The sequence below is a fragment of the Rhinatrema bivittatum genome, chromosome 13 (genome assembly GCF_901001135.1).
Source record: "Rhinatrema bivittatum chromosome 13, aRhiBiv1.1, whole genome shotgun sequence".
Lineage (NCBI taxonomy): Eukaryota > Metazoa > Chordata > Amphibia > Gymnophiona > Rhinatrematidae > Rhinatrema > Rhinatrema bivittatum.
In genome coordinates, this window is record NC_042627.1 from 71,687,903 (window position 1) to 71,703,250 (window position 15,348).

Here is a 15,348-nt window from a genome sequence, read left to right on the forward strand (position 1 = left end):
GCATCACCAGGTGTAACAGAAATGCTGGCCTGTGATTCTTCCTAGGAGACCCTGAGCACAGGTTGTTGTCCTGCTACTGTTTGGCAAAGTTTATTTCCTGCCACGTTTCCCGAAACCTCCCCCTCCCCCCTTCCTCCCCTTATGTTCCCTGCACAGGGGCATCCTGAGAGGATGTTTGGACGATGGTGCTTAAAAGCTGTAAACGTGGCACTGGGAAGCTGTCAGTACTAATAACAAATGTTTATTAGCCTTTTCCTATTTTTATTTGTCAAAACTCACATTTTTTTTTTTTTTACCATTATGCTGTCTTTGTATTTTCCTACTTGTCTACTCCTCAATCCTTCCCCTAGGCCATAAGGGGATCCGTACAGTGGCCCAAAACCCGAAGGAATGTCTCCTGTTGAGAGTGCGAAGGTTCGCATAGGAACATGGTCCTCAATTTCCAGGCTTAATAGCTGTGATATGATTTTTATTGTTGGCTATTCACAGTCATTTCAGATTTTCCTTGGATAAAAGATGTTATAGTAAATACAAATGGAGTCTAAATTGGATAAATTAGAACGTATAAAACCAATGAAAAGCTTTTAGGCATGCATACTGAGGAGGAGGTTCATGGCTAACATGTTAGCACAGGAGCTAATATTATCGAGCACATGCGCGCATGCTACAGATTAGCAGACGGCGCTCGCAGTACTTTTATACCGATGAAGGCGCAAGCTCGTTTTCAAAGGAAAAACCCATCGAGGCAGGTGCAACATATGTGCCAGAAGGCATGCGTGGGGACTGAAGGATGCAATCTTCAGATGTCCTTTGCTGCCTCAGCCTGTTTCTGTCCATTTTAGGTGCACATAAAAGTACGCCTGCTGTTCACGGGAAAGGGGAGCAATAACGAAAAGCGATTTTACACTGGTAAACATGCATTTAGCCAAGTAAATTGCTTTGATTATTGCCCTTTCCCCCCCTCTTCCAGTTACTGTCTCCTGATAACATTACTAAGGCCATTGGACCCTGGTAAATTTGGCATCAGCTCGGGGGGGGGGGGGGGGGGGGGGGGGGAGGTGCCAACAGGGCTCCAGCCTCCAATCTCCCTGAGTTTATCACAGAAGGCCTCTGTGCCCTGATCCTCCCCCCCCCCTCCCCCCCTTGCCTAGTGGTTAAAACCAGGGATCAAATCCCACTGCCACTCCTTGTGACAGTGGGCAGGTCACTTTACCCTCCGTTGCCTCAGCTACAAACTTACAGGTGAATTTTAAAAGCCCGGTGCGCCCCAAAATCCCAGGTGCCTCTTAGAGGTCCATATTCAACGGGTTTGGCTAACTTTTGGAGTTACCCCCGCACCATGGATACATTTTGTCTGGGGAAATGGTTGGTTGCCTGCACAAGATTTACCCGGGTGAAAAGAGGCGGGTATGGCTTCATTTTGTCCGAGTAGGCGGCCAGCCGCGGATTCCCGATGACGACTGGCCTGGGCGGGATTCGCCACCCAGGCCGGCCCAGGAGATACCACGTGGTCTGCCGAGCGCGGCTCTGTCACGGCCGCGCTCGGCAGGCCACGTGATTAGAGCGAGCGGCCCACCGGGGGATGCCCGATCCCCCCGATAGGCCAATCCACCCCTGGTAGGCGCTGATATTCAGCTCTGCCCACAGTTACCCCGATATGTCTGGCCAGATAAACAGCTTTCCTAAAGTTACCTGGGTAACATTATCTGTAAATATATAAATTACTCTTCTAGCTGGATACCTGCTGCTGAACATTTAAATAAAGTTACTTGGGAAACTTAATCAATGGCTGTTTGAAAATCTGCCCCCAGTTGTCTCAGTCCCTTTAGAGGTAGGCAACAAAAGGGCAATTTCAGCATGCATGCTAAGGTTTAGTATGGCATCTTGCAAGCTGATGAATTTCTACATTGATAGTCCTATACTGACATCTGGAGGTGGCTTGTGAGAAACCTCAGGCCTGATTTACTGAGCCCCGGGAGAGACGTCCTCGTAAATAAAGCCCTAGGTTTGGACATTTTAGTTTTGCTGGCGCAGAAATAGCTCATTCTCTTTTCAGTTACTGTAACATTTAGATAGAGAACCCGTCTGTTCTGGATCCATAAAGGAGTGATCTTTCCCCCCCCAAATCTGACTACGCATCTACAGGGGTTAAGCGTGTCACGGTGGAATTGTTTCACGTTATTGCCATGGATGTTGGGGAAATCTTCTGAATTTGGTTGATGCGATTCCTGAACCGCAGGAAACCCTTTTTTTTTTTTTTTTTTTTTTTTTTTAAATCTATTTTTATTTTTATTTTTGCTTTTATTTTTCAGTTTAATGGCAAATGAACTAAACAAACAAAAAATAAATTTTAAATGTAGCAAAAAAAAAATCACTCCCCCCCCCCCCACACCGAAATAGAAAACCAAAATGAATGGAAAATGTTGGGGCTGTACATTGGGAGAGAACAGGATTTTTCACAGTAATCCAGTGATATAATGCAGCAGGCTGCTAATGTGCTGATATAAAGTGCTCTGTTTCCTCACCTTTCACTAGTTTTCAGCAGTATCACACTTTCCGGAGGATCCAAGAGCTCCCAAGTAGACCCAACCCATTGACTGCTCTTCCTGGTCCATTCAAACACACCAAAGTTGCTTCCGCAACTCAAATCCTCAGTCTCAGACTTCTCCCTCTGACTCGTGGAGTCACCCTTTACAGTACCCTCTCTTATGGACCCACCCTTTGAGGGAAGGACCACTCTGTCACTCCGAGGTGACGCTGCTTCTCATGAACCTCCCATTACCTCAACGTTCCCCATTCCGATGTAGAGTGAAGCCAGAAGGGTGTTGCAGAAAATTGCTTCCCCTTTTTTGGTTTCTCGTTCTTTTTTTTTGTTTGTTTGATATTTCTCTTTGTGCATTACTTTAATATGAAATAGGGGCCATGACAGGACATTGTATTCATACTCAGTATCAGAGATGTGCAAAAATTTCCAAACAGAAAAAGGTTGTGAATTAATTGGACGCACCCACAACAATATCCAATGACTTTTTTTTTTTTTTGGCAAAATTCTGATGCAGATATCCTAGTATTGGATTTTTTTGAGCAGATGAGTCAATGTGTAAAAAAAAAAAAAAAACATCACTGCACAGATGCGATCCTGATTGCTGCAAAACTGGCAAATCTGCATCATCAAATCTCAGCGAATCTGCCTGGATTTTCATCAGATTCGCGGACACATTTTTGCAGCAGATTGGAAGAAAACTGAAAAAATGCAATTGAATTTTTAACCAAATGTTAATGGGGGCAGAAGAGTGAGTGGTGGGGCTAGGGAGGGGGTAGAGGGACAGAGTGGTGGGGCTAGGGGGATGGGTAGGAGAACAGATCAGTGGGGATGGGAGGGGGGGGGAAGAGAGAGACTGATGGAGGAATGCTGGGAGACAGTGCGAGACTGGTGGAAACAGGCTGGGGTGAGAGAGTGCTGTTAATCATTTCTAAAGTGATAGGAGACATGGTGGAGACACTGAGTATGGGGAGAGAGGGAGGGCTGGTGTACATACACAGACTTGAGGGCAGAGAGGAAGACCAATAGGGGACACTGGTGGGATGAACTGGGGATCCCGGGATTCACAGCCAAAAAAGTTGTGAATCCCTGCACTGGCAGTGAATGACCAGAATGCCAGACTTCTATTCTTCAGCTCAACAGAATCTAATTCAATGGGGTAGGCGCATGGTGTTAGGATGTTATTGTTATGAATTTCTTGGATGTTTATGTATTGTTTATTTTGTACCCCGCCCTGAGCTTGGAAGGGCAGGTAACAAATATTTAAAATAAATAAGGCTTTGCAGTGATTGTAGCAGCATGGGATCCCTTATGTACGGGTTGTCTGTTTTGCAGGTTCCTTAACATGAAATTTAAAGCCGTTAGTTTTGAGGACTCTGTCTTTGAAGAGTGCTACTTTGAAGATGTTACGTCCAGTGAGACTTTCTTTAAAAACTGCTCTATCTTCTCCACTAATTTCCATGACACAGGTACCCTAACTTATTCTAGTATATGTCAAAGTGTACGAGGGCTCATCTTGAATGTACTTATGTGAACCACAAGTTCTTTATGGCTCTGGCGATGCTTTTACCTGTGGACCTTGTACCAGTTCACAGATGGGAGATCAGGTGTTTGCCTAGGGAAAAAGAAAAAAGAACCCAGATAGAATTGCACCTTCCTTTTCCATGCAATACTTTTCCCCTGAAAAAACCAAAACAAAAAAATGCATAGCTACACACGAAGCTGCCTCCCCTGACCTAACCCTGCCTCTGAGCATTATTGATCCATACAGGGACTTTGACTGGGGGACAGGGTGGGCAAGTAGCTGCAGCTAATTTTCCCCATAACATAGGATGAAGTCTGGCTAGAATTCACTCCGACTGCAGAAGGATTCATTTAGAAAAACTGGAAATTAAGGTTGAGAATCTGCTAAAAGAGATGCACATCTTCTATTTTAGAGCCTGCACTGTTCTGGTCTAGAGGAACTGGGTAGCACAGCTAATTTGTTTGTTTTTTTTTTGTGTCATTTTGCTATTCAGATTTGTACAGCTATAAGTTCATTGACTGCAGGATCATTAACAGCAATGTTACGAACCCGAAAAAAGGCTGCCATCTTGATTTTGAACAAGAAAATGACTTTCTTATTTACCTAGTAAGCTTCTTGGGAAGTCTATCTGTGTTACCTGGCAACATCGTCTCAGCACTGCTCATGGATAAAATTGGAAGGATAAAGATGATTGGTGAGTGAGTTAAAAGAGTCATAAAAATCAAGGCCTCTGAGAGAAGTCTGCAAAAATGAATATTGTGAGTACAGATACCTCTGAATTTCACAGGCTCTTCTCTGCCTCCATCAATGAACACTCTAATAGCAGAGTTTGTGCAAGTTCCCCATTCAGATATGTACAGACTTTACAGCGCTAGTCTGTACTCCTACAACCCATTTTACCCAAAGAGTACAACGTCAGTCCTGTCCCGCTATTCACCATAAGTAGGGCCACAGGACTGTAGAGCTTAACCGGGGCTCTGAACCCCTGCAGCAGGGACGTCCTTCTGCTACTGCCAAACATTTCCCAGTTTTCATAGGCCCAACTATAAATGATAAAGGGCATGGAACGGTAGCCCTATGAGGAAAGGCTAAAGAAGTTAGGGCTGTTCAGCTTGGAGAAGAGACGGCTGATGGGGGGATATGATAGAGGTCTACAAAATCATGAAAGGACTTGAACAAGTTAATGTAGATTGGTTATTTACTCTCAGATAATAGAAGGACCAGGGAAACTCCATGAAGTTAGCAAGTAGCTCATTTAAAACAAATCGAATACAATTCTTTTTCACTCAGCGCATAGTTAAGTTCTGGAATTCTTTGCCAGAGGATGTGGTTACCGCAGTTAGTGTAACTGGGTTTAAAAAAGGTTTGGATAAGTTCCTAGAGGAAAAATCCATAAACTGCTATTACGGTAATTAATAAGCAATAGTAGCTTGTGAGTTATCTAAAGTTTGTGTACTTACCAGGTATTTATGACTTGGATGGATCACTGTTGGAAACAGGATACTGGGCTTGATGGACCCTTGGTCTGACTCACTTTGGCATATCTTATGTTCTTATGCTCTTATTTTGGCAGGAAATTTGCATCATGGGAAATGTAGTTTCGCCCCTCCCCCCACCTGTGTCAGGAAATGTAACTTTCTGAATAGAGGTGTGCAAACAAATCTGATGAATCTGTCATATTTCAAAATTTGCTGAATTTTAAAAGGTTTGTCGAATTCATTTAGTGAACTTCAGTTGTAAAAATCTGATAAGGATTTCTGCAAACCTGAACTGACTCTTGATGTGTGTGTGTGGTGGGGAAAGGGTAATTTGATGAATTATTGAACCTTCACTGTAAATTTGGGGAAAATATTAAAATTCCATCAAATTTGAATAAAGCTGAATTAGACCTTCCTTAAGTTAAACTTTGATACATCTGCATATCTCTATTTCTGCACTCTAAAATGCTTGATACAGGTCTCTTTCCACTTTTGCTGAGAACATTTTCACATAGTCTCAAGGTAAGGTGTTGGATTTGGAATTTATTGCTTGATTTTCCAAATCCCACTGCAACATGGGTTAAACTTAAGCACAGTAGGTAGTTTCCTGCCTCAGTGGGCTTTACAATCTAGAGGGGTACCTGAGGCAATGGAAGGTAAAGTGACTTGGCAACAGTGCGAGATGGGAGATTTGAACCCTGGCTTCCCCAGTTCTCAGTCTGCTGCCATAACCATTAGGCTGCTCCTCCAATCTGCATCATGCTGATGTATGATATGCAGAAAGGGGCTGAAATTTGTGAGAAGTGTCACCAATTGTCAAGGTTTCACCTTGCATGGGAAGAACTCAGCCTCACAGAACCCACATTGCTCTAGGGTTGGCCAACTGGTCAATTTTAAAATGTGAATTCACCAACTTAACTCTGTAATGCCTGTTCAGACTAGCACGATGTGGCACTACAGTTCGGTGTTATAAATTAGGAAGATCGAGGTGATAGGAAGCTTAAAGCTGCAGTATATAATCCTTGCTGCTGGAAAACATGGAGGCTGAGAAGAAGCATGGAGGCTGAGTATCAGGGAATGGGAACTGAATAGATTTTCTCCGGTTTGTAAAGATGCAGAGCAGTACTTAATGAGTTAACCAACCTGACACGATACTGGGTGACCGGCTGCTGTATATGAGGCTAGGTTTGGCAACTCGCTCAGACTCCCTGCTCAAGGAGCTGCTGCTGGCAGAGGAAGTGGAAGATGCCATAGGGATGCTTAACCTTGCGCTGCACGTTGCAGTTTTGAAGGCAGAGCAGCATCAGTAAGGGAAGGCTTGCTGTTGCTTTTGCATGGACCTCACTCTGTTGTCTTGTCTCCTTGCAGCTGGATCAATGTTGATATCCGCCGTGTGCTGCTTCTTTCTGTTTTTTGGAAATAGCGAGTCTGCTATGATTGGCTGGCAGTGCCTGTTTTGCGGAGCTAACATAGCAGCCTGGAATGCTCTGGATGTGATCACGGTTGAGCTCTATCCTACCGATAAAAGGTACATCTTCAGAACACGACTCCTTTTTCCTTTCTCCCAATTCTCTGAGTGGCCTGACCGTTTCTTTGGGTTCCTGATGCTGGCTAAGTTTAGGGTTCCTGCTACGTTTAGTATAATGTGGAAAGATATATGGAGCTCTCACCTTTGTGTTCTGAATGCTGGATATAATTTGAGATTATTATGCAGGCCATTATCAACCTCTCCACACTGGGACAAATTAGGCCTCTATGAACTGTATGAACATACCTTTTGCTTTGAAACTTGCCCTGGGTGCTTTATTCTTGCATTTATTTATTTATTTTATTTATTTAACATTTCTTTTATACCGATATCCGTTCGCACATCGTATCGGTTCACAGTGAACAAAAAACCATTGGGCAGTGCCCGTACATATAACAGATAACATAATATAATATGATGAACTAGGCAACATATAAATAATTTTTGGGAGGAGCCCTTACATATAACAGGCATCAATGGGTAGATGCTATGGAATATAACTATAACTATATACATGATAGTGCAAAGTACATTTGCTTTTTCTGTGGATACTTGCTTTATGGGAAATGTGTGCAGAGTCGAAAATTCCATTTGCATACACGTTTGTCCCGTCCCCCCCCTCCCCCCGACCTAAATATGTGCCAAGTGATGTCTCCTCTCAGTGCAGTTGAATGCATGCACGATGTGGAACAATATCTGAATATTTAGCCTGCTTTCAGGGAGGACAATTGGCAAATAGGTGCAGATCGTGAATAAAATGCTGTTAATCTATGCAAAGCAGGGAGCATTACTTTCAGTGTCCCTCTACCCCGTGTAGCTTGTAGACCCCCAGGAACTTTGTACCCTCCGGCCTACAAGCAACAGAATTTCTCTTTTAAAATCCCTTCCCCTGCAGAGCTTACAGGTGTTTAAGCAGCTCACAAGGGAGACCTTCCTCTTTTTTTTAAGTTTTGCAAAATTTTAATTGCTTTAAAAAAAATCTTTAAAAAATTTTGAGCCGATGACCAGCGATTCTATCTGAACATGTAGTAACAGAGTAGACACATGACTTAGTGTTTGGGTACTTGCCAGGTTCTCGTGGCCTGGTTTGGCCTCTGTTGGAAACAGGATGCTGGGCTTGATGGACCCTTGGTCTGACCCAGCATGGCAATTTCTTATGTTCTTATGTGCAATCTGTACGTATTATATGACGGTCATATTTACCACATTTATGTGTGTGTTGGGTCAGCATAAAAGCAAATGAATCTTTTGACTATGAGACCGAGCTCAGTTCATTTTTTGCGTCCGTAATGGCAATGACCAGGTTCAAGTTGGTGCCATTTTGTATGGCAAAAACGAACAATTGCACCGGCCTTCATCTATTGGCGCCACTCCCCAGAGCATCAGCAGTGGGGCAGGAGTGACAGGGATCACATCTGCAAAGTGAGGGCATTTTAAATTCCAGGGTAAGAGGGTCTGGGTATTGGGGGGGGGGGGGGCTACCTGGATACGTTTTTGCTGTAGCAGCAGCAGAGTGGTGGCCATATTTCATTTTACATGAAACAAATGAAAACGAAATTTTATTCATTCTTCTTTCATTTTGGAAACTAATTGAAGTGAATTAGGACATTTCCTTACAATTCCCCTTTTTGTTTGCAACAAACGCTCCTCCCTTCTTTTTTTTCTTGGACGGTTTTCAGAGGGAAGGCAGGCTTGCACTTTCCCTGTGAAAGCCGCTGCAAACTCTCTGTACCGCTGGACATTGCACCTGCCCCACTCAGTTTGGAAGACTGTTCCTTGTGTGAATAATGAAATGAGCAGTTGCTTGCTGTATTGGATTTATTCATCATCAGTGTCCTTCCACGTTGAAGCACTCGGTTGTTTTTTTTAACGCTGCATACTGTATAAATCCACGAAAAGTAGCTTGTGGAAAGCGTCAGTGTTCAGTATCTACAATTACTTCCCTGGCAAGAAAGCGCTCCTCTGTCACATTTCAGCAGGTGTATTCGATAATGATTGTGCACAGTATAGTAACACTAAGTCATTAGACAATAATCAATCGTTGTTACATGTTTCAATGAAGAGCCAGAAATTCATTTTTCTTACCCAGACCAGTCCTCACTTCTGAAGCCTAAGAAAAGCATACAATAGCTAATTTCCTGAAAGAGAAATACAGCAAGGTTCAGATTTGTAATACATATGCTTCATTTATTAAGGAAGAAGATATTCGAAAGGTAGACACAGTGCTTGATGAGCATAAAATTCCCTTTCCCCCTGCCCATTGCCTCCTTCCCCAGCACCTGTCCCTGCCTCTTCCTTGTCCTAGCATCAACCCCCGTCTTATCCCTCTTCTTCTGCCCGCCTCTTGTTTCCCCCTTCCCTAGCAGGCACCCTCCCTGCCTCTTGCCACCCTTTTCACCGGCATCTGCTTCCCCCCCACTGCCTCCCCTCCTTCACCAGCGTCTGCTCCTCCTGCCTCTTATGCCCCCCTTCCTTCCCCAGAGTTTGCTCCCCACTTCAGCAGCTAGTTGAGCCATGGGAGCCCATCCTGCAGCAGCCGACAGCTCTGTCTTTTCTGTGCTTGCATTACAGGAGGGGAGGCAGGCAGGGAATACGGGGCCCCTGAGTCTTAGTGATGCTTGCAATGCCGGCACAGACAAGACAGCGTGATCAGCTGCTGCAGGATGGACCCCCTACCACTCCTCCTTCCAGGCCCTGCACAGGCAGGTGTACGCTATGCACCACCACCAGCAGAACGTGTACAGCGGTGCACACATGCACCTTAGAGGGAAGTTTGTTTACAGTCTTTCTAGGTACCAAAGGCAATGGGAGCCACTGGGCCTATGTACTAAGCATTTATCCCACAGACACAATACGAGAAAGCCCCTAGCAACAACTAAAGTCACAAAACTCTCATGGAAGAAGCAGGAGTTGAATGCTGGTCTGCTGAATCACTGCCCATTACTGTAGCGCACACCCTCCACCATCAACCTCTTCTGACTTAGGGATGTAAAGGTTAAATGCTGTTGGCTTTCTTTTCTTGAATGGATTGTGGCAGGTTCTATGCATTGGTTGAAAATATTATTAAGATAGGCAATACTCGCAGTTTTTGCAGTTTTACAATGCAAGTGCTTAACTTAATTTTCCAAACCCTTACAAATACATTTCTTCAAAGCCTAATAAAACACATAATCGTTTGACCTTTAGCGCCAATTGCAATCCAAGCAAATCCTTCCAACATTAAAATCTTCCACTTGCTATTCTTGACGTTTTGCCTCGGCCTCACCTGACACTTGCCTGTATCTCTTCCCACAGAGCGACCGCCTTCGGCATTCTAAATGGTCTTTGTAAGTTTGCTGCCATCCTTGGAAACTCCATCTTTGCCTCGTTTGTAGGCATCACGAAAGTGATTCCTATCCTGCTCGCATCGTCTGCCTTGGTAGGAGGAGGTTTGATTGCGCTTCGCTTACCGGAAACCCGAGAACAAGTCCTGATGTAGGAGTCTGGAGAAGAACAAAGCGCTACTTGGAGGAACATCTAGAGACCTTGTCACAGCAACTTCAGTGCTGATACCTCAGATATGGGAAAACAAAGCTAGCAGGAATAGGATAGCATAGGACAACTGGCGACCAAGCTATCAGCTCAATGCTGAACCTTTTAAGAGGAAACATCCCTATATGGCAATGCAGTGTCCATGGCTTATAGATCCATCCGGTATTGGACAAGGGGCAAATTTAATATTTGCTTTCCAGGTAGGTAATGAAAGTGAGGGACAGTCACACAAATTACGACACCCGGAAAACTGTATCAAAAACATGGTGCGACGGTCTGTTTAATGTATCCAGGATCTATTTATTCAATAGATATTATTGTTAATGATACCAAAAACAATCCTCTGCGCTTTATAAACCTAGCCTCAATAAGAAGAAATATGGGCTAAAAAAAACCCCCATTTCTATCCACAGTGTGATCCTATTGTTCAAAATATTCAATGAGCATCTATTCGAATTGTATAAAATTGAGAAAATTTGTGAGTCTAGGGAGTTTTTGATGCCCGGTTTTTGCTGAAGTTTAAAATTGGCATTTCCATCCTGCAAACCAAATCTGTAAATATTATGCAGTGTAAATAGGGAAAAATAGTTGTCTGAAATCTCATTGTGTATCTGGAACTTGCGGTAATTTACCAGCATATTAGCCATATTAGGTAGGAAAACGATGCCACAGATATTCTATCTGGGTCTGATTTAAGCACTGTTAGCAAAGATACTATAGCCATCTAATCTGTTACCTAAAGTATGCATGAAGTGTACCTTCAGTGTGCATTTTCCCGTTCACTCCTTGTCACTGTGTGATAATTCATTGTTTCCAGTGAGGATGATTTCTGGCTCTCAAGTCTATTCTCTGTATCGTACGACAGGTACATTGTTGCTGGTCTGGAAGAAAAATGATAAATGTTTTAATGGAATTTGATTCTCTCTGCCAAACCTAATTAAAAAATGTGAAGAGGGTGAGGTGGTGCACTGGATAATAATATACATGTTTGCAACCTGTTGAAACCTATGCTTCAGTCGGTGGCACGACACACGTGTCCTCCTCTTTAGTAGGTGTGTGTCCATGTAAAGCCAGTGAAGAATTGTGCACATTTGATCATCTTTATTTCAGCAGTGTTTTCCAGCTGTGTTACGGAGGCTTAACCTAAAAGATACGTTTTCAGGGATACCCCCCATTAATATGGATTCAATTATATAGGACCCAATATATTAAGAATGTTATATTAAGAATAAGAGAAAACCTTAGGTTCCTGGGCACTATAGCATATGTAGATATAGTTCATGCATATTCATTGTGGAAGGTCTAGGACTAGGTTTGGAAACACCAGTTTAGAAGATGCCAGGGAGCCAGAAAGATGGCGTTATCTACAGATATTGCTAAGAATATAGAACCTTGCTGAGGCTGGCACGGTGGCGCAGGTGGGAAGTACTGTGTATAACGCCATGCCGAAGCAATGTTCATATCCCTTGGGGGGGAGGAAGGGGGAGTCATGGTCTTTGCTGAAGGGTGACAATCAGTGGATTCCAAATGAAGTCCTGGTGCATGCCAACCCCCCCCCCCCCCCCCCCCCCCCGTCCCAGGACCATCACGGCAATGATAGGACTAAATGTAAGTTGAGAGGGGATCTACAATGGAAAGAAACTCCTGGGTAGTTGTGAATGAAAGCTCGAGGGGTGAGATCCCAGCCCTGGTTCTGATTGAGCTGAAGTACAAAAGAGCAGGAGGAAATGATAGCTTGCTCTCCGTATGATACTGCACTAGTGCAGCCGCGTACATTAACAATGGCAGAATGATTCTGCTAATATAGACAAGAACGAGCCCCATTCAAACCTTTCCTGCCAGCCTACATGGCAGTCTGAGGAAATATGCACCGGCAGAAAATCTTGAATTGGACCCCCATGGTGCTGGACACTGACATACTTAAAAATAAATGAATTTTAAAATGGAAGGAAACACAGAAGTATCAGCAGAGGCTTTACCCCACTGATGATATATTATAGGCAAATCTCCACATATATTAGTAGGTAATCTAATAATTAGTAGGCAAACTGGATGGATGTCTATCAGGAACAGAAGCATCACATGTGAAATGCATTGATCTTATATCATTTGGCTAATGTGAGGTTTGTTTGGTTTTTTTTTCAAGTGTTCTTTGTAAACTTTTCAAGATCAAGATGAACTCAGAAACAAACTGCAAATTACATGAAATCAACTTGCCTCCCCAAAGTGATTTTAAATAAATCACCAGTTCACTCTTCTGTGTAGCTAGAAAGGCATTAGCCATGCAACTAGCAGTTACAAAAGCAATTTTCAGAATTGTCATATGTTTTTAAAATGATCTGATTATACAGCGTCCTCAAATTTCTTTGCATTGCAGATGATAATATTTTAATGTCAAAATGCAGTGCTCATTGATATTTCTTAGAAATAACAATGCATTCAATCTCAAACCAGTTTAAATACACTTTATGATTGCTAAGGTCAATAAATATCAATTTATACAAACTGCAGACCTCCTAGAAGAAGAACATTCATTGAAGGTGAGATCATACGTTGGAAGAGTCATTTGCATGGGAAAATCAGCGCTTTACCCCACTGAAAAGGACTTTTAGAAAATGCAGACATAGTATGTGCATAGGTGCACTGCATGTACACGTCTACCTGCAGGAGGAGAAGGCATTCTTGGGGGCAGGGCAGAGGCAGGTTTGGGAACCATGCTTATTATTTTGAATTTCCAAAAATATGCCCATCTTTTTTGCCAGAGAAAGGACCCATAGAAATTAACAAGTGCAAACTGTGCTGGTACCTCTCCAAGGGAAAGTGTGTGCAATGTATACAGCCTGCAGATAAAAACCACCCGCAGACTTTGAACTTAAAATTACCCCCAAAATGTTCAATTGCATCCCAGATGTTACAGTTGTCATTGCCACATATGAAAACAATTCCACTGGAGGGTTTAAATACAAGATGCATGGATTCTAAGGGGTGCAAGAAAAACCTCATAGCTTATACCAGTGGTGATTAAACCAGTCCCTGGGCTCCTCCCTTCTCCCCCAGCCAATTTTCAGGCTATATCTCAAGAGTATGCATGAGATATATTAGCATCATGCAAATATCTCGTGCATATTTAATACGGATTTTCAGAAAACCCAACTGGCTGGGTGGGTGGGCCTGAGCAACAATGGTCTATACCAAAATGTCATCACACATCCATAGCAGTTTCAAGACATTTGTCAAAGGGTCAAGGCACTTTATTGCATCTGATGCATCATTTTTTTCTGACTGGTCTGACTGCTCTAGCTTCGTTTGATTTTATAGTAACGGAATAAAGGATTTTTGATGTCTTTTTCATATGCCCTTCCCATGCCAGAAAGCATGTCTAGTTGACTCGGACAGCCTCGCCAGTGGCCAGAAAGCAGTCTCCTTTGAGATTTGCCCTCAGCATCGTTGTGTGGCTGGCAAGAACCACCACACTAGCAGTAGCCATAGATATTTTTCTTTCCTCCCTGGATTTGAATGCGGTGCCTCCGTAGCACGCCCAAACCCTGCCAGACCCAAAACTCAAATCTGAAAAGCTGAACCCAAGAGTAAAATATATGAAATACCAAAAAAAAAAAAAAAAGGCACGTCATTCCAGCTTCTGCACACAAAAGCTTATTTCAAAATGAAAGTACAAAAATTGATTTTAAAATGATCATCATAATGGCACCAAAAGATTGCATTAATTGTTTGAACGACAGATGTCCAAAATGGCGTGAGCGGTATAATCATTTGCATTAGTAGCGGCTCATGTACGAAAAGCTTTTTTTTTAAAAGATTTTTTTATCAAAGTAAAATAATGCTTAAAATGGCTATGGCACTTATCCGAGGAAACTCCAGACAATAAGCAGTAATCGTAGTGAAACAAGGAGGACCAAGTCCCGCGGTGGACGCTGCTAGCTTCAGGCTGCCAGGACTCCGCACTCCCAGACTGCGGTGTTTCGGGAGCATTAGCTCCCTGCTTCAGGAAATATAAAGAATGTCCTCCATAGTGAATAGCCCAGCATTACAGCATGGACTCAGATTCAGTGCAACCTCTCGATAGCTCATGTGTGTGGCCGAGCGAAAGCGAATGCTCCGATGACCTTCTTGTAGCTAAGTGGGTGTTTATGGTTGCTCTATGACTTTATCATGATTTTTCTTTGCAATTGAATTTAAAAAGGCAAGAAAACATAGTAATATGGGCTGAGTTTCTATGAGCAGTTTTTGTATTTAGACTGCATGGTTTATGGTCCTACATTTTTTTTTAAATGTTTCATTCTACAGTCTGATCTGGGGAATCTTCGTTTTGTTTCTTTACTGACTGTTAGTTTCAGGATCTACATCAGTAATTCTTAATAGAGACATCATTCGGTGTCTGCCTGAACAGCCTCATTGTTTCTTTACTTTTGAAAAAACGGAGATAGTTATTTGCTTTTTGATAGGAAAAATTCCCTATTCAATCAACATGTTTTGTAATGATTTGGAAGTTAGTTCTTTGAATTTCTGGTACGGGGGAATTTTCTTCATGGTTACACGTTCTACAAGCACCGGCAGGGGCGTCGCGTGGCGCCCGGTCCCTCCCGCTGCCGTTGCCGCCGGGCTGTCGGCACGTTCAAGCCCAGCGGGAACGGCAGCGGTGCAAAAAAAAAAAAAAGCTGTGGCATCCGCGGCTGGGCCTTTTCTTCTTCCCGCGCCTGCCCCCCGGACCCGGAACAGGAAGTGG

At 43.3% G+C, this 15,348-nt stretch overlaps 1 protein-coding gene and 1 long non-coding RNA gene across 2 annotated transcripts in view; one reads left to right on the plus strand and one right to left on the minus strand.

Moving 5' to 3' along the window:
* The window catches only part of SV2B (synaptic vesicle glycoprotein 2B), a 46,311-nt gene extending 34,870 nt beyond the window's left edge, over positions 1–11,441 (plus strand). The window contains exons 9-12 of the mRNA XM_029575764.1: positions 3,878–4,011; positions 4,561–4,761; positions 6,914–7,073; positions 10,368–11,441. Of these exons, the coding sequence (XP_029431624.1) occupies positions 3,878–4,011; positions 4,561–4,761; positions 6,914–7,073; positions 10,368–10,551 (679 nt within the window). The 3' untranslated portion in view covers positions 10,552–11,441. The remainder of the gene's footprint in view (positions 1–3,877; positions 4,012–4,560; positions 4,762–6,913; positions 7,074–10,367) is intronic.
* On the minus strand, positions 8,272–11,458 carry LOC115075418. The gene is made up of 3 exons (XR_003852499.1): positions 11,363–11,458; positions 10,339–10,555; positions 8,272–9,211 (listed from the first exon to the last, which is right to left on the minus strand). It is a non-coding gene; the product is annotated as an uncharacterized LOC115075418 (long non-coding RNA).
* Positions 11,459–15,348: the final 3,890 nt, after the last annotated feature.